Source organism: Phyllosticta capitalensis (assembly GCF_038381095.1).
Source record: "Phyllosticta capitalensis strain CBS 128856 chromosome Unknown BKA78scaffold_1, whole genome shotgun sequence".
Taxonomy (NCBI): domain Eukaryota; kingdom Fungi; phylum Ascomycota; class Dothideomycetes; order Botryosphaeriales; family Phyllostictaceae; genus Phyllosticta; species Phyllosticta capitalensis.
Window position 1 is genome coordinate 4,094,705 of NW_027117439.1, and position 17,236 is coordinate 4,111,940.

At 56.6% G+C, this 17,236-nt stretch overlaps 10 protein-coding genes across 10 annotated transcripts; 5 read left to right on the top strand and 5 right to left on the bottom strand.

Annotated features, from left to right (window-relative positions):
- Positions 1-338: 338 nt before the first annotated feature.
- BKA78DRAFT_25017 (mitochondrial branched-chain alpha-ketoacid dehydrogenase kinase-domain-containing protein) lies at positions 339-2,189 on the bottom strand. Its single transcript, XM_066884543.1, has 5 exons — positions 1,984-2,189; positions 1,789-1,937; positions 1,416-1,740; positions 700-1,366; positions 339-653 (listed from the first exon to the last, which is right to left on the bottom strand). The coding sequence occupies exons 1-5, from the start codon at positions 2,096-2,098 to the stop codon at positions 590-592; spliced, it is 1,320 nt and encodes a 439-aa protein (XP_066750161.1). The 5' UTR covers positions 2,099-2,189; the 3' UTR covers positions 339-589.
- An 833-nt stretch (positions 2,190-3,022) lies between these two features.
- On the bottom strand, positions 3,023-4,375 carry BKA78DRAFT_25513 (S-adenosyl-L-methionine-dependent methyltransferase). Its single transcript, XM_066884968.1, has 3 exons — positions 3,924-4,375; positions 3,766-3,876; positions 3,023-3,723 (listed from the first exon to the last, which is right to left on the bottom strand). The coding sequence occupies exons 1-3, from the start codon at positions 3,997-3,999 to the stop codon at positions 3,071-3,073; spliced, it is 840 nt and encodes a 279-aa protein (XP_066750162.1). The 5' UTR covers positions 4,000-4,375; the 3' UTR covers positions 3,023-3,070.
- Positions 4,376-5,416: 1,041 nt separating this feature from the next.
- On the top strand, positions 5,417-5,605 carry BKA78DRAFT_242674 (uncharacterized protein; the record flags this gene model as incomplete). Its single annotated transcript, XM_066883939.1, has 1 exon — positions 5,417-5,605. A coding segment is annotated over one exon (189 nt), but the record flags the coding sequence as incomplete, so codon positions are not given.
- A 229-nt stretch (positions 5,606-5,834) lies between these two features.
- Positions 5,835-8,853, top strand: BKA78DRAFT_334970 (FAD binding domain-containing protein). Its single transcript, XM_066890208.1, has 4 exons — positions 5,835-6,504; positions 6,668-7,269; positions 7,330-8,471; positions 8,515-8,853. The coding sequence occupies exons 1-4, from the start codon at positions 6,332-6,334 to the stop codon at positions 8,542-8,544; spliced, it is 1,947 nt and encodes a 648-aa protein (XP_066750164.1). The 5' UTR covers positions 5,835-6,331; the 3' UTR covers positions 8,545-8,853.
- Positions 8,854-10,114, bottom strand: BKA78DRAFT_304398 (uncharacterized protein). The gene is made up of 2 exons (XM_066887618.1): positions 9,505-10,114; positions 8,854-9,454 (listed from the first exon to the last, which is right to left on the bottom strand). The coding sequence occupies exons 1-2, from the start codon at positions 9,959-9,961 to the stop codon at positions 9,051-9,053; spliced, it is 861 nt and encodes a 286-aa protein (XP_066750165.1). The 5' UTR covers positions 9,962-10,114; the 3' UTR covers positions 8,854-9,050.
- Positions 10,115-10,596: 482 nt separating this feature from the next.
- On the top strand, positions 10,597-11,378 carry BKA78DRAFT_304401 (Ribonuclease/ribotoxin). Its single transcript, XM_066887619.1, has 2 exons — positions 10,597-11,117; positions 11,167-11,378. The coding sequence occupies exons 1-2, from the start codon at positions 10,658-10,660 to the stop codon at positions 11,277-11,279; spliced, it is 573 nt and encodes a 190-aa protein (XP_066750166.1). The 5' UTR covers positions 10,597-10,657; the 3' UTR covers positions 11,280-11,378.
- An 11-nt stretch (positions 11,379-11,389) lies between these two features.
- BKA78DRAFT_340558 (uncharacterized protein) lies at positions 11,390-13,434 on the bottom strand. The gene has a single exon (XM_066890325.1). The coding sequence runs from the start codon at positions 13,355-13,357 to the stop codon at positions 11,690-11,692; it is 1,668 nt and encodes a 555-aa protein (XP_066750167.1). The 5' UTR covers positions 13,358-13,434; the 3' UTR covers positions 11,390-11,689.
- A 1,640-nt stretch (positions 13,435-15,074) lies between these two features.
- BKA78DRAFT_227747 (uncharacterized protein) lies at positions 15,075-15,451 on the top strand (the record flags this gene model as incomplete). The annotated part of the gene is made up of 2 exons (XM_066883718.1): positions 15,075-15,369; positions 15,417-15,451. Coding segments are annotated over 2 exons (330 nt in total), but the record flags the coding sequence as incomplete, so codon positions are not given.
- An 86-nt stretch (positions 15,452-15,537) lies between these two features.
- Positions 15,538-15,955, bottom strand: BKA78DRAFT_292030 (stress responsive A/B barrel domain-containing protein; the record flags this gene model as incomplete). Its single annotated transcript, XM_066885988.1, has 3 exons — positions 15,538-15,693; positions 15,737-15,847; positions 15,890-15,955. 3 exons carry the CDS (start codon positions 15,953-15,955, stop codon positions 15,538-15,540), a joined length of 333 nt encoding a protein of 110 aa, XP_066750169.1.
- A 309-nt stretch (positions 15,956-16,264) lies between these two features.
- On the top strand, positions 16,265-17,206 carry BKA78DRAFT_349385 (DUF2407 C-terminal domain-containing protein; the record flags this gene model as incomplete). The annotated part of the gene is made up of 1 exon (XM_066890795.1): positions 16,265-17,206. The coding sequence occupies one exon, from the start codon at positions 16,265-16,267 to the stop codon at positions 17,204-17,206; it is 942 nt and encodes a 313-aa protein (XP_066750170.1).
- Between the last annotated feature and the right edge of the window lie 30 nt (positions 17,207-17,236).

Sequence of the window (17,236 nt, forward strand, 5' to 3'; positions counted from 1 at the left end):
TATCCAAAAAAACAAAGTCGAGAGACGAGAGACGAAACGAAAACGTATGACGAGAAAAGATCCGAGGCGAAGGGAAAGGAGACGTAAACGACAAAACCCTCCCTTCAGGCAGCCGGGGCCAATTTTGTTTTGGTTCCACCAAGAGAGAAAAGAGACGAAACGAAGAGAGGTGAGAGAAGAGAAACAAAAATCCTAGAGTCGCAATCATCGTACAATCGAAGCCAAGCAAACAAATAAGAGAACGTTCGTCCACATTCCAAAAGAACACCTACACACCCTCCTCCACACCTACCTTGCGCCACCAGGCCCCCTGAATGTCGGGGCCGGGGTTGACCATGGTCTCGGCGTCGCCCACCTGGCGGCGCTCGCTGACCTCCCACAGCGGGCGCTCGTCCAGCGACTCGTGGTGCTCGACGACAGGCTTGAGCCGCTTGACGCGCGAGGCCATGGCCAGCGCCGTGCTCTGCGCGCTGACTGATTTGTGCCGCGTCAATCCTTGGAGCATGGATTTGGTCGAGTTGTATTGACCCCCTTGCTGTTGCGCGCTACTGGCTGCTCGCATCCAATCGCTCCTCATGACTGGTAGTTGCTATTGCAGAGGCTCGCTCGACGACGAGAGCCGGTTGAGGTGGAGGTACACGTCGGTGCCGTAGCTACGCTGGTTAGTGCTCACCCTTTGACAAAGATCGCAACACTCACCCCTCCATGCTAATCAGCTTCAGGTCGCCACCAAAGTACCGCGCGTAGAGCCGACTGATGGGCAAGCCGTACCCAAAGCCGGCCATAGGCGCCTTGAAGTCGCTTTTGTTGAAATCAGGATCCAGATTGGGCGTTTGGTCAACCGTCGTGTACATGTAGGTCCAGACAAGCGGAATGGCGCTGCGCGGGATGCCGCCGCCCTCGTCCGAGATCTTGATGGTAATGTCCTCCTTGCCCTCGGCCACAATCACCTTGGTCACGGGGAACTCGTCCTTGTCCTGCCCGTGCCGCTCCACCACGGCGCGCAGCGAGTTCTTGAGCGTCTCGAACAGCATGTGTGACAGATGCCCCGGCACGTACATGAAGTGGATGTTGGGGTCGCAGATGAGCTGGATCTTGGGCGCTTCGAACAGTCCGTAGTGGTCCTCGCAGACGAAGCGCGCGTTTTCTATCGCCTCCATGGCCAGGTCTCGCACGTTGGTCTTGGTACATATGATGCCTACATAGTTTGGATCGCTTCGCTGTCGTTGGTCGGTCAAGGCAATGTGCTGTCCGATGAGCATTCTTATCCCGATACGCGACATGTAAAAGCGGTCCAGAAACGCCTGGATGTTGTGGTCGATTTGCATCCGTTGCCGCTTGCGCTTGTATTCAAGGATGCCCTGAGCTGTGCTGCGTGTTGGTAGCTGCCCTGCCGTTTCGTAGTCCAAACTCACCAACTGTCGTCACCACACTGTCGTGCCGCCGCTTGATTCTCTCCAGAACCTGGGCAAACTTGATGTTGTACTGGTTGAGCTCCGGCGGCCAGTCTTCTGCCCCGTCGGACGCTACAAAATATCTCTTTTGCGAGGCAATCTTGCCGTGGTTCCCGTTGCCATTCTCCTCTAATTCCGGCGGCGCTGACCGGTACTGTCCCGCCTTGACGCTGGGGTTTTGCGTCGTCTGGCTTAGGATCCGAGATTCCTTACTCCGCTTCGCTGGCGCAATGAGGCGCTGGCGTACTTCTTGCGATATCGACGGCCGCGACATGGTTACAAGCTCCTGTCACACCACGTCAGACGAGAACGACGATACAATCTGTGGACGCACCTCGAAAGACTGGGCGTACCAGTCTTGGACCCTCTTGATCGAGGGCATCTCGCTTAAGCCGTCGGGCAACTCGTTGAGCTCCTGCACGCGGTGTGCAAGGCGAATGGGAAGTTCTTCAGACAGAAACTGCGAGGCGCGAAACAGGGTTCCTGGGCGGTCAGATATATTGACGACGGAAAGATGGGCTTCTCATACCCGTCGAGGGTCTTTGGCCAAACTGGACCATTTGCCTCAGACTAACGCCGGTGGCCGGGAAGCTGGCATAGTGCTTGATGGTGTCCATCAGCTTGTCGCTCTTCTTCCACGACATGCTGGCGGTTGCAGAAGGCCACACGGCCCTCTAGTCGTCCCTCAATGCGGCGGTCCTGGGAGGTCTCGTGCCTGGACGGTGCGGAGCGGATGAGAGGAGCAACAGAGTAGACGCAAGAGGTAGCTCCGGCACCGGTCAACCGAGGTAGCGTGGGGCAGCGAGCGAGGCGCTGGACTCGAGCAGATGCAAGAGGAGAGGGTCGCGGCGGCGAGGAGAGGACTAACGAGGCTCGAGGAGGTTGTCAATGGATTGTGGAGAGTGTGGGAGCGATGGCGGAGGAGTCATGAGTTGCTCTTTTTGGAGGACCGGCAGGTACTGAGGTCAGAGCACCGACAGCCGCGCCGAGGGCCAGCGGCAGCCGGTCCGCAACGCAACCACGCAGAATCTCCCGCCTGTCCGTCCACCACACTTTTCTGCACCCTGCCAACCCCGCCTCCTTTCACGTGCACGTATAGTGTGTTGAGCTACTCCTGGATGCCTTCCCTACAGTCCTATTATTTTTCTCGTTGTTATCAAGCCAAAAGTCAGTGTCACAATTTCCAAGTCTCCTTTTTTCTTCTCTCTACTATTCCACTCCTACATCTTCACCTCCTCAGATCATCATGGTACTCAGGGCTCGGTAGCCGAACTCGGTTGCTCTCGGGCCACCAATACTACTGTGCATTACTGCATGCTGGCGACCGGATAATCCCTCAAGCACCAGTTCCTACAGGAGTGGAAACATTGTCCCAAAGTCTATCTCGCACGCTATTGACCCGAGCGTCGTCATCCAAAGCGGGAGACGTCTCGACACCATGGACAACGAGCACGAGACCCTGGAACTGTTCAATGTGGAATTACAGTGAATCACTGGAATCAATCTCACCCTGTCATTGAGAAACGGTTCCAAAAGCAAAAACAGTTTCAGACCTGTCGCGTGGCCATTGTTTCCTTTGCTAGGCCTCCACGCCATCTGACCCCCGCATTGTCTATTTACGCCTTTTTGACAAGATATCCAACCAATTCGGGGAGAGTGCTCCACGGATTCAGATGCTCCAGATGAATCTCTGACCATCCAGAACCGTCTCTGCCTCCAGTGTTGAAGAGCATCTTGCGCGTGTCCTGGTTCAACCGACAGTTGATGAAGAACTCCCAAGGATACACGTAGAGGTACTGCAGCAACAACGACAGAAAGCTGCCGCCAATCTCCTTGCCCCAAGGGTTGCAGACGTGCTCGTGCGTCACCAGCCTGCCGCCGGGCTTCAAGAGACGATACATGGTGTCGAGCGACTCTTTCGGCTTGGGCATGTGGCAGAGACAGCGCACCACGACAATCTCGTCAAAGACGCCCTCGCCCGCGCCGTCAGCCAGCACTCCTGCCTTGGCTAGGGCGGGAATCAAGCTCTCGGGCTCCGCGCCGGCTCCCAGCACCGTGTACTTTTCGCCCAGCCCGGCCTTTTTGGCGTTGGAGCGCAGCTTGTCGTGCAGCTTGACCGTGGGCTCGACGCCGTACGCCTTGGTGATTTTGGCCGCGTCAAAGTGGCACAGCTGGTCGCCAGTGCCGGGTCCGACGTCGAGAATGGTGCCGCGGACGGTCGAGAGGAGCCGTGTCGTCTTTGGGGGCATATCGGCGGACATGAAGGCGCCTGGAGATCAGCTGGAGCCTTTTGACTATGCGGGGCGCATACCATATTTGTTCCAGAAGCGCCCAAATGCAAACGACTTGAGCTGGGGTACGTCAAACAGCAGTCCAAAGTCACGCTGGACAAAGACGACGTTGAGAAGCGTCAAGATCCATTCTGGAAAAGTCAGCAATCGAGCAAACACGGCTGGAGTTGTCACCAACGGATCGTGGCCAGCCCGATGAAGTATGCGGGTGCAATGGCGCAAAACGTATACTCCTTGAGCGTCGGCTCCGCCATTCTGTGGAAGCGTCAATGGGGTTGACAAAGGTCTACAGGCAGTGCCGAGGGAGAGCAGACGGCGCGTATTTGAAGCGCAACCGCGTTGAGCCTGAGATGCATGAGAGTGGGGTGTCCCTGCTGGCCCGCAGACCCCATTGCGGGAGCTAAGATTCGCCTTTTCCCGCCCTTCTGTCATCACCATCTTTGCACACGTAATATCTGCTCAGTTTCCGCAGCCTCCCGCCGCTATCCCCTCCTCCGTAGGGCGCGTTTCTACAGTGGTGGAGACGCGCGCTGGATGGATGGTTGTCGTGGAGGCTGGAGCTTGAGCTTGGGCCAAGAGATGGAAGCGAAAGCGAGGCAGACTCCGTCCGCTACCAGCCGCCCTTGATACTCAACACCATTGTTGCTGCGGAATCGTACGTTGTTTTCTCAAACAGGTCGATGAGAGCTCCAATTTTTTCCAAATCTTCGAATTCTGCAGTCCACGAGGACAGTCTGGACGGAGACTTTTGCAACCGACATGTGGACGGAGACTTTTCCCACGGGGTGTGTCAAAAGTCTCCCATCATTCTTTGAAATACATCCAAGACGCTTGGATCTCGAATACGACGGCTCCCGCTGTCTCCGAAATTGTGCAACATGTCGGTTTGCCTAGGTAACTCTGCCGAGGTCCTATAAATGCGCCGCGCTCGATTTGACGGCAAGATGGAACTTGCAAATGCTGTTCCACTGAGTGAGACGGACTATCAAGTCTTGTCGACGACAAGATGTGCTGTAGCACTAGTAAGTCTTTGTTTCGAAAGCCTTTCGTTCTCTTTTTACATTTTCTTCCAACTCCTTCAAAATTCAAAATGCTCAGCTACAACTGTGTATTCCATCCCAAGATGAGAAAAACGAGTTGCAGCAGTCAACGTCCAAGATGCAACCAGTGTGGCGCGACCTGGCGTCATGAACTCGATTTGGTTGGACAAAAGTCCAAGTGTGAGGTCAAGGCGCAGGACTGACGCACCCCGCCAAATGGTGGATCGCCGAAAAAGCAACCCTGAACCGGCATGACATCATGGGGCTGCATGACCGCCTCATTGCGCAACCAACTTGGACGAACCAGTCGCGAACCCTGTCTGCCAGGCCCGGACGCCGTGCTTTAAACCTCTGCCGCGGCCTGGCAGTCTTTTTGGTCTATTCTTGACAAGCAACCAATCAGTCGACCACCCAAAATTTTCTGCTGCTGCACATCTCGAGTTTATTTTGACGAGGACCATTTCGAAAATGTCGGGCAACAAGCAAAACACTACCGACCACTTGAACATTGCGGACAAGGACTACACCATCAAGCAAACCCAAAACCCAAACAACCCCAACTATGACGAGGACAACCAGGCCAGCGGTTCGTCACCTCCTCACCACCCCTTGACCCCATCTAACACACACAGGCATCATCAACAAGACGCTGACGCCCGTCGGCAACGGCCTGGGCAAGGTGCTCTCCCCCGTCGGGGCCGTCGTGGGCGGCGTCACCAAGCCCGTCACCAGCACCGTCGGCGGCATCACCAAGCCCGTCCTCAGTCCGTCGCTGGGGACCGAGGACGAGCGCGCCGAGATCATGGGCGGCAACAAGCGCGCGCAGGACTGGGGCGACCAGAGCGACAAGGAGAGGTTTGGCGGCAAGGAGCAGGGGAAGGATAACCCGTTGGGTTTGTAGGGGAGCGCGAGGAGTGACTACTGTATGATTTATGACTGCCATGATTGCTTGTAATGACGCACGAACAATTGTAGTCTTGTATATTTAAGCTATGGAAACCAACACAATATTCTCTTGCCAGCATCACAACTCCAACCCAACCGACCATCACTGCATGTGTCCACACCCACCAACAAGCCAATCACAGGTCCGGCAAGCCCATTACCTTGCGCCGGGCATAATCCCCGCCATCGACTATTTCCGCCCGCCGGCCCGCCTGCCCCCAGGGATGTGCAGATGGACCCCAGGGCCCTGCTGCACCACCGCTCGCGTTTTCGACGCCGTCATGCACACATACTGCTGCGTACCAGCCAGCAACTGTCGGCACATAACTAATCTTGCGTCGTCTGCCGGCCTGCCTGCCCCGCGCTGTAATGCGGGGAGGCGTCGGTCTGGGATGTTTCTTATTTACCATGGAGAGCACGGTTTGACGTTCACTTTCGTCTCTTTCTATCTTAGTCTACTGTGTAGTCGCCCTCTTGCATTTTAAGTCAATTCGTTATGAAGATTCTTGCATGAGATCAGAGCCACCATCATCAGCGCATCTATCCAGCCGTCTCTCTCCTTTCCCTCTCCTGTCCAATCCCTCCGAATCCCATTGCCGCAATGCGTGCACCACTCCCTCTCCGCAATGTCCTGCGCTCCAATCTCTGCCACCATAATTACAAGAACAAGACGACGGCAGTGGTGGGAGTGCCATGCCAAAAACGAATGACAAGAAGTCAGTCAACGGCGCGGTTTGCGGGTCGTGACGTATCCGTCTTCGACCACTATTATGAGTGAGTAAGGTAGTTTTCTTGCGTCGTGGGTTCTGCGGTGGGGTGGGAATGCGAGACGGAGGGAGCATCCACGAAGTTTCCGCCTCCTGACGAGGACATGTGCCCTACCTACCCCCTTCTCCCACTGACCACCTCAGCTACATGTATACTGATACTAGTCCAGCGCCCTCGTCCTAGGAGCCGGCGGCGCCGGCCTGCGCGCTGCACTGGGGCTGAGCTCCCCCTCCTCCTCCTCCAGCACACCCCTTCGCACCGCCGTGCTAACCAAGCTCTTCCCCACACGCTCCCACACCGTCGCGGCACAAGGCGGCATCAACGCGGCGCTGGGCAACATGCATCCGGACGACTGGCGCTGGCACTTCTACGATACGGTCAAAGGGTCCGACTGGCTGGGCGACCAGGACGCCATCCACTACATGACGCGGGCGGCCGTCGACAGCGTCGTCGAGCTGGAGCGCTGGGGGATGCCGTTTTCTCGTACGCAGTGCGGCCTCATCTACCAGCGCGCCATTGGCGGGCAGAGTTGCGAGTTTGGGAAAGGCGGACAGGCGTACAGGACCGCGTGTGTGGGTGATAGGACCGGGCATGCGTTGGTGCATACGCTGTATGGACAGTGTTTGGCGCAAGGGGTGAAGTTCTTGATCGAGTGGTTTGCGCTCGATTTGATGGTGGTTGAGGGGAGGGTTGTCGGTGTTACGGCCATGAATCTGGAGGACGGCACGCTGCATCGCGTGTTTGCGCACAACACGGTCGTGGCGACGGGAGGTGCGTGTTGAGAATCCAGGGGGTGGTTGGTCTTCAGGGGGTCGACTGACAGGAGTGCAGGGTACGGCCGCGCCTACTTTTCCGCCACGTCCGCACACACCAGCACTGGCGACGGCAACGCCATGGTAGCGCGCGCCGGCTTCCCGCTGCAAGACATGGAATTCGTGCAGTTCCATCCCAGCGGCATCTACGGGGCGGGGGTGCTCATCACCGAGGGGGCGCGCGGCGAGGGCGGCTACCTGCTCAACAGCGAGGGCGAGCGCTTCATGGAGCGCTATGCTCCCTCAGCCAAGGACCTGGCATCTCGCGACGTGGTCGCGCGGTCCATGAACATCGAGATACGCGAAGGCCGTGGCTGCGGTCCGCACAAAGACCATGTCCATCTGCAGCTGTCGCATCTCCCGCGCGAGACGATTCTGGAGCGTCTGCCCGGCATCGCCGAGACGGCTGCCATCTTTGCTGGCATTGATATAACGCGCCAGCCCATTCCGGTTCTGCCGACTGTCCATTACTGTATGGGCGGCATCCCGACGAATTTTAAAGGCCAGGTTCTCGATGTTGGTCCGGATGGCGAGGAGAAGACGGTGCCAGGGCTGTACGCGGCGGGCGAGGCAGCGTGCGTGAGCGTCCACGGCGCCAACAGGCTGGGAGCCAACTCACTGCTCGACATTGTCGTCTTCGGGCGAGCATGCGCCCTCGACATCATCTCGCAAGACAGGCGAGGAGCAATATCGCACCCGGCCGACGCAGGCAATGACTCGATCAGCGACGTCCTCAGGATCCTGTCTTCCGACGGCGACGCGCTAGCAGCGACGCTCCGCCACGAGTTGCAAACAACGATGCAGCGCGACGCGTCCGTCTTCCGCGCCGGAAAAGCGTTGACGGCCGGGCTGGCGGGCGTGCGCGCCGTGGAAAAGCGCTTCCGAGAGCGCCTGCTGCTCTGCGACAGGAGCCTCATCTGGAACAGCGACCTGGTGGAGGCGCTCGAGACGCGCAACCTGCTGGCCAACGCCGCCGTCACGGTTGCGGCCGCCCTGGCGCGGGAAGAGAGTCGCGGCAGCCATGCGCGGGAGGATTTTCCCCTTCGGGACGACCAGACGTGGTTGGCGCACAGCTTGGGTTGGCAGAAGAGCTTGGGCGAGCCTGTGAAATTGGGTTCCCGACCCGTGGCTTTTGACACTTTGGATCCCGATGATTGCGAGGCAAGTGTTGTTCCTTTTGGAGAAGTCTTCTAACACATGGCAGACGGTCCCGCCAAAGACGAGGTCATATTAGCGGATAGTCCCGGAGTGGCTGGATTTGGCAGGTTGATCGCCTTGAGGCTTGATGAAAGTCTGTTGGCCGGAAGTTGAATTCCTAGAGACGTAGTTAGTGTGACGCTGGACTGGATTTCGGTGGAAAGAGAATCAAGTGCGTAAGGAATCAGAATCAAGACTCCCTTTCCAGCTATTGTCGACACCAGACCTCGAGATGCAATTGAGCAGTCGGATACAACTCGAAATACCTGCTCTTCTCAAACAAAGCCCTCTCTACTTTCAACGTCAAAGCACACATCGGGGTCAATTCAGGATGTCGGAGGTGATGTGATTATATCTTTGATTTGTGGGGCATTTGCCATTCCTTTTTTGATATACCCAATCAACACCGTGAGCACAGCGGACGGGCATCTTTTGCAAAGTCATTAAATCGAACCTCAAGCAATTTTTGGGATGGGACGTACCCCAATCCACCACTTAGCCAGCATGCCGCTGAGAATACATCTTACACCACACGCCCCCTACCTACTGCCTCCGCACCTTCTCCAGCGTCGTTGACAGCAGCGGCGTCAAGTCCTTCCTCTTGGCGGCAAGCAAATCCAGGCGCCTCGCCCACTCGTACCGGCGATCCTCGCAGAAGCCGCGCCACTCGTTGTGCGCGAGGCTGCGGCCCGGCTTGGCCAGCTTGCCGTCAAAAGCCTTGCCCTCCTGGCTCCAGCTCGTCAACTTTTCCAAGGCATATTCGATCCACGCGATGACGGCTTTCACGGGGCCGGGCCCGGTTGAGAACACTAGTGCCTCGTCGTTCGGCTCTTCGAGCGTTTCGCGCAGCGTCCAGATGCAGTGCAGGGACAGGTCGTAGACGTCGGCGGCTGTCAGGCGGGCGGCGAAGGCGTTGATGTTGGGCCACGCGGGTTTGATCTTGTCGACTACGCGTGGTTAGTTCCAACAGCGTTTGACGGCGGAGAATGCAACTCACTCGCGCTCCACCTGTCGCGCATGGCGGGGCCCAGCAGAGGAAGCTGTTGCCAGCTCTGGGGCTCGTTCCAGACGTCAAAGCTGCCGCCGTCGAGATTCTTGAGCTCCGCGACTAACTCGACGAGGTAGGCTTGCTGCTCCGGCGGCGTCTGCTCTGCGGCCGTGAGAACCTGCTTCCAGAGCTTGTGCAGCGCTGCTTCGACGGCCTCGGAGTCGTTGTCTTTTGCAGCTATTTGGACGGGCAGAGCGAGTTCCATGGCAGTGGTCTCGCTGAGCGACCCACTGCTCGTAAAGCGGTTGTAGATGTCGTCCATGTTGATGAATTGAACGGGATAAGGTTGACGAGAGAATTGACGGCGATGGAGGTGTATATCGACAAGAGGCACAAAGGCTCTTCTGGCAAACAAACACCCAGGCAGCCGGCGCGTCGACACAAAGACCACAGCAAACACAGTCATCCGGATGCGTCGACGTCATGGAGCATCTTGCGCATATTCAACCTCGGCCAGGCAGGCGAGATCCGACGCGTCCAGGGCAGCGCGACGGCCGAAACAAGATGAAGCCATGACAGATGATCGTGGGCCCAATCAGTCGTGGCAGATAGGCTCGTGGTAAGGGAGCGTGAGGTACAACGGAGCGGAGCAAACGCGCCTTCCGCTTGAGGAATGGCTTGGCCGCTGTGCTCCGCGTCGATCCCCGCTGCCACACACCTTGCTTATAGACTTAGTTCAACCTCATCGGTCTCTCCGAAAGGTCCTTTATGGACTGTCTGACTGGCTGCCTCGTGGCTATGTACAATTTCGAGACTGTCTCACGGTTAAATCCCCTGTCTGTCTGACGGCCCTCTACTGCAGCGTGCGGGAGCCCTGAAGATCAAACTCCACAAATCTATACGAACAAAACAATGGAGAGCCTCTGTCCCATTCGTATCTCCGCTTCTCTACCTGCCGTCTTGGACAACTCTCCCCAGTCCACTGCCCGTGTAACCGAGCGTTTTGGCCGCTGGTGCCCCGGCGCTACACCTCTCGTGCATGTCTTGGCTGCCCTGCTTGTAGCTGTCCGCCCTATCTCGTGCGCGCGCCATTGGACCGTGTGCCTCGACCATTGATAGCACGTCTGAGTTGGGGGAGACGAGGTAGCAAACATGGTGCTGGATGCAGACTGTGTCACCGAGTGTCTTGATATCTGCTCGGCGTCTATCTGCTTGTATATATTCACTTGTCGTCTCTAGCAAAGACAGCAGACCAGCACTTTCATCCATTCACTCATCCAGTCGTTTCCTGACAATCAACATCATCATGTTCATCAAGACGCTCCTGACCTCCGCCCTGGTGGCGTCCATCCCGCTGGCCCTCGCCTCGCCCACGGCCATGCCCAAAGAGGACTCTCCCAAGCTCGTCTCCCGCCAGTCGGCCACCACCTGCGGCTCGACCTCGTACAGCGCCAGCCAGGTCTCGGCCGCCGTCAGCGCGGGCTGCTCGTACTACGAGTCGGGCGAGACGGTTGGCAGCAACGACTACCCCCACACCTACAACAACTACGAGGGCTTCGACTTTGCCGTCAGCGGCACCTACCAGGAGTGGCCGCTCTTGACGTCGGGCACGTACAGCGGCGGTGTGTTTGGTTGTGTATCAAAGTTTGGCGACGGTGCTAACGGTTGCAGGCTCCCCTGGCGCTGACCGCGTCGTTTTCAACACCAACTGTCAGTGGGCTGGTACCATTACTCACACTGGCGCTAGCGGAAACAACTTTGTTGGCTGCACCGGCACCAGCTAGATTTGATCAGTTCGCTTCATGCATGGCAGGTGTGGTCAGTGTAGAAGTAGAGTTGAATTGAGCATTCATTGATACTACCTGAATTCTGAGCCTTCTCCCTTAACCGCGTCCTTTATGCTCAGGCTTTGCCTTTTCTCGGCTGCCTGTTCGTGTCAGAAGTATGCTACAAGAAAAGAAAGTGTTGCTCGCGATGTCGACTGGCAAGTTGCGTGAGTCCAAATCAGAGGACTCCTAGTGAACCAGATCGTGCTAGAGCGTCTTTTTTGCTTCCTTAGGTTCTTCGACAGGAGAAGAGTCTGCAGAATCGCCCGAAAGCTCTGTGACGCGTCGCTCAGACGAAAGCTCCAGCGGCGTACTGAAAGCGGCCATCTCGTAGACCTCGTTCGTTCCAGGCAGCTCGGATGAGTTGATCAGATTCTCCTTGGAGTCGCAATCGCACCCATCTCGACCACACCGGGGTGCGCGAAGCGTGGGCAGCCCAAGATGTGCTTTTTTTGAGGACAGCCATGCTCGCATCCGTCGACCTGAACGTCGGATTCATCGGAATTCCTTGCCTTTCTGATCCACTTCCACCAGACTAGGATTCCAGCGGCGATTATGATGAGGACAACCACTCCACCCACAGTGCCGGCTACTTTGGCACTACGATAATTGTGTCCTATTGTGTCCGAGGAGTCCGAGGAGTCCGTAGAATTTGGCGAGGTTTGAGAATCGTCCGATAGAGGGGTCAGGTAATTTTCCCAGCTCTTCATCCATGTCATATCACCTAGCGGGGACCCCTGGATCTCGGTGTCGTCGGTCGAGATTTCTTTCAACACAACTCCAAGACCGCTGTTTTTGCGGCCGGGACCAGGAGCCTGGGCTAGCCACGAGCTGTTGCTGTGATAGTTTCTTCCCACAAAGGCGGCCTGCAAGAAGACGCGTCCCAAGTATCCCTCAGACTTGTCGAAACATGGAAAGTAGGGCGTAGGGACGTCCATGATGGGGTTCTCCAGTGTCAAGTTGAAGAGTCGGAACGGAACCTTGATGGTGACATTGCTTGAATCAGCGGCAGACGGGGGGAATGTGAAAGCCATGAATGCGGGGGAGCCCATAAGCCTTGTAAAAGCCGGATCCTTAACATTCCACAAATAATAACCTGAGCTGGAGTCGAAAGTGACGGGAAGATGCGATGCGAGCCGAGAACAGGCGCCTCCAGGTAGGTAGAGGCCCGGCGACAAGGAGTCTATCGTCATGGACAAAGGGCTCGACAGGAATCCCGACTTGAGCGCGAAGCCTTCTGAAAACGGTGAATCGCCAGTCTCCACGCCCAGTGAGACGTCCAGAAGCTGGGCCTTGTCGTTGGCAACTTGTGCAGATTTGCCCATGATTCTTCCCTGGTCATAGCCACCCATGACTAGAGATCCAGTGAAGTTCAGACTTGCCGATCCGTAATGTAAACCGTAGGAAATGGTCGATATCTCTGAAGACGAGACCAAGCACTCCAGCAATTTGCAGCCGAACAGATGCACGGGATTAACAGACGAGTACGGCAAAATTTCAGCAGAGGCGTAGGTGTCGAGAACAAGACTCCCCGTCGGCGGTCGATACTTCAGCCCACCAGGTGTGACAGCAAAGTCGTAATCGCAAACGCCGGCCCATGTCGAGTTGATTGTGCGAGTTCCGGGGATGTCGAGATTCGTAAACCACAACTTGCCCGAACTGGATCTGTTCGTACCCTTGTACTGCAAATCGGCCCACTCACTGGTAGGAATTTCCCGGTGGTCATCCTCAGCGTAGTCTACGTGGGTATTGAAGGTTCCGCCTTGGCCACAAAAGTTGTCCTTAGCCCAGGAAGTGCCGCAGAAAGTGTCACTCTGAAGGAAAAAGGAAGCGCCAAAACCACCGTAGTCCGCAATGCTAGGCATAAGGTCAACGTAATGGCCGGAATATTGAATGTAGACCCGGATTGCCTGCCATGGTCCATCAGGACCATAGGACCGCTCGCTCCACGGTACAGACAGGTAGGCTCCAGCGCTTGAGAAATAAGCCTGGAAGAGCACCGCAATGACCACGAGAAATCTCATGGTGAAAGCCATCCTGGTGCCGGTGCAGCCTGAATGTCGAGCAGCTGGGTCTTGCAGATGTGTCAATGCCGGTGGGAAAATCCTAGGTCGAGACGCGCGCGCCTTGGGAGTGATCGAGCGTATGGGCGGTGCGGCCTGGAAATTTCTCTATGTCATTAGCGTGCGTTGACGGGGAGGTATCATATGCTGCCGCGAGTGTCTTGGTGAGGTGAAGGTAGCATGTTGAGATGTGCACAAGGAGTGCTCGTAGTCTCGCGCGTGCATCCTTGAATGGATCCCAAGTATGCATTGTGCATGACAAGGAGCATTCGTACGAGGCCGCAAGACCTGAACGACGCGCTTGAAGGCATCCCAACTATGCGCGCCGCACTGAAAGGAGCATTCGTGCGCGCCGCAAGGTCTTGACAGTGAGGCCTTGAAGTGATCCCAAAGATGCGTCCCTCGTGACACGGAGCACTCCTTAGCGGGAGTGAAGTCTTGTCGTCGCAACCTTGAGGGAATCTTGAAGGTGCGGTGCGCGCCACGAGGAGTGCTCGTAGGCGGCTGTGAGGCTTTTGGAATTGCACACTCAAAGAGATCATGGACTTACCTGGTGCTTCAGCAGGAGGACGCAGCGGGTCGCGGGTGACCTGAAGGTGAAAGGACGTGGTGTTCAGAATTAAGAGAACCAGGATATAGTGCGCCAAATAGCGCTATACCTAAACGGGAGCACTGAGGTACTCATTTGGGAGAGTCTGGGTAGGAGCGTGAAGACATGGCCCAGCTGTTTGAATTTCTGGCTCCATGCTTGCTGCGCTGCTCCAGAAATTTTACTACATCACTCTAAACAACTTGACTGGACATTGCAAGGAAAATATATATTTTTGCAGATGAAGAAACATAAGAGACCCAGACTCAAATGAAGACGAGATGAAAGCATCAAGGAAAAGACTTGGTGGCAGCTTGATTTTATAGACTGCATCTTGTTGGATGAGCAATCTCTTCGACTGCCTCGTAAAGTTTGTATCAACAATGTCACAACCAAATAGCAAAGGATGTTGGAAAGCTGGACAAGCAAAGAAAATGTTGATGAAGATGGTGATGCAGTGACGTTGGAAAGGCGGTGACAGGACGAACGGGTTTGCCGTATTTGTGAGCTGACTACGTACGGCCTCTGATTGGCTGCTCGGCAAAATGACGATGGTGCGCAACGCCGCGGCTCATGACTACTCCTCCGCCGTCAAACGAACCCTCTTCAACTCACCGACCGACCCTGACAACAACAACAACCTCATCGCCATCTGTCCCCCGCATTGCTACTATCCGCCTCAACATGTCGGTCACGCCTGCTGCGACCGGCGTCTTCGCTGCTGCGCCCTCTCTCTTCCGTTTCGCCACTTCATCATCGCTGGCTGCTTCACGCCGATGCCCACAATGCTTCCACTCGTGGTCGGCAGTCAGACAGACTCGCTTCCTCCAGACTGCGACCGCATACCAACCTCACCACCTCCAGCCGCCACCCGCACCGCCGCGCTCCAAGGACATTCGGGACAAGACGCTCGTCGGCAACCAGTCTGAAAACTCCGAGCGCCCCTCGCGAATGGCCGGCCAACGCTTCCAAGCACCCGACTCTTCCAAAAAGACCCGAAACACTCTGGTCAGCCCCGAGGCCGAGACGCAAAAGACCCAGTCAACTCCTGCACCAAAGCCCGCTCCCTCGTCCAAGGAGAGGCCGAGTCGCTTCAAGTTTAAGCCGAGAAAGGCCGCCATGACGTTGTCTCCTCGCGCCGTCTCCGCCCTGCGCGAGCTGCTAGATGGCCCTGAGCCAAAGTTGATCAAAGTGGGGACCAAGAACAAGGGCTGCTCCGGTCTCGCATACCACTTGGAGTATGTGGACAAGCCCGGCAAGTTTGACGACGTGGTGGAGCAAGATGGAGTCAAGGTTTTGATCGACTCCAAGGCTCTGATTCACATTCTCGGAAGCGAGATGGACTGGGTAGAAGACAAGCTGAGCCGGAGATTTGTCTTCAAGAACCCCAACATTAGTAAGTTTTTTTGACACGTCACGAAAGTAGAGCTAACGAATTTTCAGCGGAGCAATGTGGATGTGGAGAGTCGTTTAGCATCAACTAATTACGAATTGGGTCCTTTACGGAGTTGCATGGAAAGGCGTTGGGGAGCACTCGTGCATTTTTGGATACCACACTATCGCTTTAGAATTTCCCGGGCTCGAAATCCACCACGCGAGCAGTCTGAATAAAGGGCAACGCAAACTCGGCAAACCCTAGATGGACCGGATCTTTTTCGAGATAATACTTTCGATCCTCCTCGCTGTCCATTTCAGAGATGAAGATGTGGGTGACGCCATCCTGGACAGGTTAGAGAGGCATGATAGAAGCGACAAAGAAATACCTGACGGCCCTCGGGGCTGTTTTCACGACCACCGACAAACGACTTGATGTAGGGTTTCTTTGTGGTCGGATGGAGGCATTCGTCTTTCAGCGCCATGATTCGGCGGCAGACCTACACAGTCAGCACATATTTGTACAGTACAGATATACACACATTGTCAATCTGCTCCTGCGAAACTTCTGGCTTGAAGCCAAATTGGACGACGTGAATGAGGGTCATTTTGATGAGTCTACGGATGTAGTCAAACGAGACGGTGTGGAGACGGTTATATAGTAGCTGCGGACCAGTTTCGGAAGGGTCCACCCCGCCCTCGACTTGGTATCAGTGACGTGTGATGGATGGAGTCGAGACGTTGCCGTGCATCCGACTACAACAAGACTCTCGTACAAAGTTTCAATGCGTACGGATATGCGAGTGAGCTCGCCAGAATCCGATGGTGGGCGGAGCTAGGGTCCCGCTGGCACCGTCATAGCTCGGCATCCATGCATCACGACACCTCGCACCTTATCCAACTCCAACATCTCTGCCATGGCCGACGCCCTCCCACCCGACCTGCTCCTCATTGTCCGCTTCACGGCCTCGATACCCGACCTGCCGCTGCCGATCCACAGCCCAAAGACGACGACCACCCTCTCGCTCAAGCAGCTCATCCGCCAACATCTCCCCGCAACCCATGCCGCCAGTCGCCTCCGTCTGATTCACGCTGGCAAAGTCCTCGCCGACACTGCCCCTCTCAGCTCGTCTCTGAGCCTCCCGCCTCCGCCTCCGCCCCGCGCCAAACCGCCGGACGACTCGAAAGCCAAGGGAAAAGAACGCGCTCGCGATGACTCGGAACCCCGAAAACTGTACATACACTGCTCCATCGGCGACGCTCTCACGCCGTCGCAACTAGCGGCCGAGAAGAATGCTGCAGACAGCGCAGAAGCCGCTCTCACGGCCGCCTTGTCAAATGGCGCGCCGCGGCCTCGAGTTGGAAGTCTGACGGGGGAAAGTGCTGGCGCTGCTACGTCTTCGGCGGGAGATGCTGCAACCACCACCACAGCTCCGCAAGGATTCGATCGCCTGCTCAGCGCGGGCTTCACGGCTGCCGAGGTCGCTGCTCTGAGGAGCCAGTTTCGCGCAAACCTTTCCTTTACACATACGCCGGACACGATGCCCTCGGCGGCGGAGATGCGCGTGCTAGAAGACCGCTGGCTCGACAACGACAATGCAAACCGACCGGTGGGGGTAGGAGAGGGGACTGGCGATGCCGCGGACGGGGGAGGCGGCGGATGGGGCAGCGCGACGTGGTCCGACAATGGCGGGCTGGACGACATGCTCTACGGCAACGTGGTGGGCTTCTTTTGGCCGCTGGGGGCGCTGGGATGGGGCTTTCGAGAAGAGGGCGTGTGGAGCAGGCGGCGGCAGATTGCCGTCCTGACGGGCTTTTTGCTCAACATCATTTTTGGCTTCTTGCGCTTGACGAGTTGATTTGGATTTGGAGACGTTTGATACCCGCTG

Coding starts and splice junctions, on each gene's coding strand:
- BKA78DRAFT_25017 (XM_066884543.1), bottom strand. CDS start 2,098: ATGTCGTGGAAGAAGAGCGACAAGCTGATGGACACCATCAAGCACTAT. Junction 1,938..1,983: donor TGGCCAAAGACCCTCGACGG/GTATGAGAAGCC, acceptor CTGACCGCCCAG/GAACCCTGTTTCGCGCCTCG. Junction 1,741..1,788: donor GGTACGCCCAGTCTTTCGAG/GTGCGTCCACAG, acceptor GTGGTGTGACAG/GAGCTTGTAACCATGTCGCG.
- BKA78DRAFT_25513 (XM_066884968.1), bottom strand. CDS start 3,999: ATGGCGGAGCCGACGCTCAAGGAGTATACGTTTTGCGCCATTGCACCC. Junction 3,877..3,923: donor CATCGGGCTGGCCACGATCC/GTTGGTGACAAC, acceptor TGACTTTTCCAG/AATGGATCTTGACGCTTCTC. Junction 3,724..3,765: donor GCGCTTCTGGAACAAATATG/GTATGCGCCCCG, acceptor GCTGATCTCCAG/GCGCCTTCATGTCCGCCGAT.
- BKA78DRAFT_334970 (XM_066890208.1), top strand. CDS start 6,332: ATGCGTGCACCACTCCCTCTCCGCAATGTCCTGCGCTCCAATCTCTGC. Junction 6,505..6,667: donor GTCTTCGACCACTATTATGA/GTGAGTAAGGTA, acceptor ATACTAGTCCAG/CGCCCTCGTCCTAGGAGCCG. Junction 7,270..7,329: donor CACGGTCGTGGCGACGGGAG/GTGCGTGTTGAG, acceptor ACAGGAGTGCAG/GGTACGGCCGCGCCTACTTT.
- BKA78DRAFT_304398 (XM_066887618.1), bottom strand. CDS start 9,961: ATGACTGTGTTTGCTGTGGTCTTTGTGTCGACGCGCCGGCTGCCTGGG. Junction 9,455..9,504: donor GCGCGACAGGTGGAGCGCGA/GTGAGTTGCATT, acceptor AACCACGCGTAG/TCGACAAGATCAAACCCGCG.
- BKA78DRAFT_304401 (XM_066887619.1), top strand. CDS start 10,658: ATGCAGACTGTGTCACCGAGTGTCTTGATATCTGCTCGGCGTCTATCT. Junction 11,118..11,166: donor GTCGGGCACGTACAGCGGCG/GTGTGTTTGGTT, acceptor TAACGGTTGCAG/GCTCCCCTGGCGCTGACCGC.
- BKA78DRAFT_340558 (XM_066890325.1), bottom strand. CDS start 13,357: ATGGCTTTCACCATGAGATTTCTCGTGGTCATTGCGGTGCTCTTCCAG.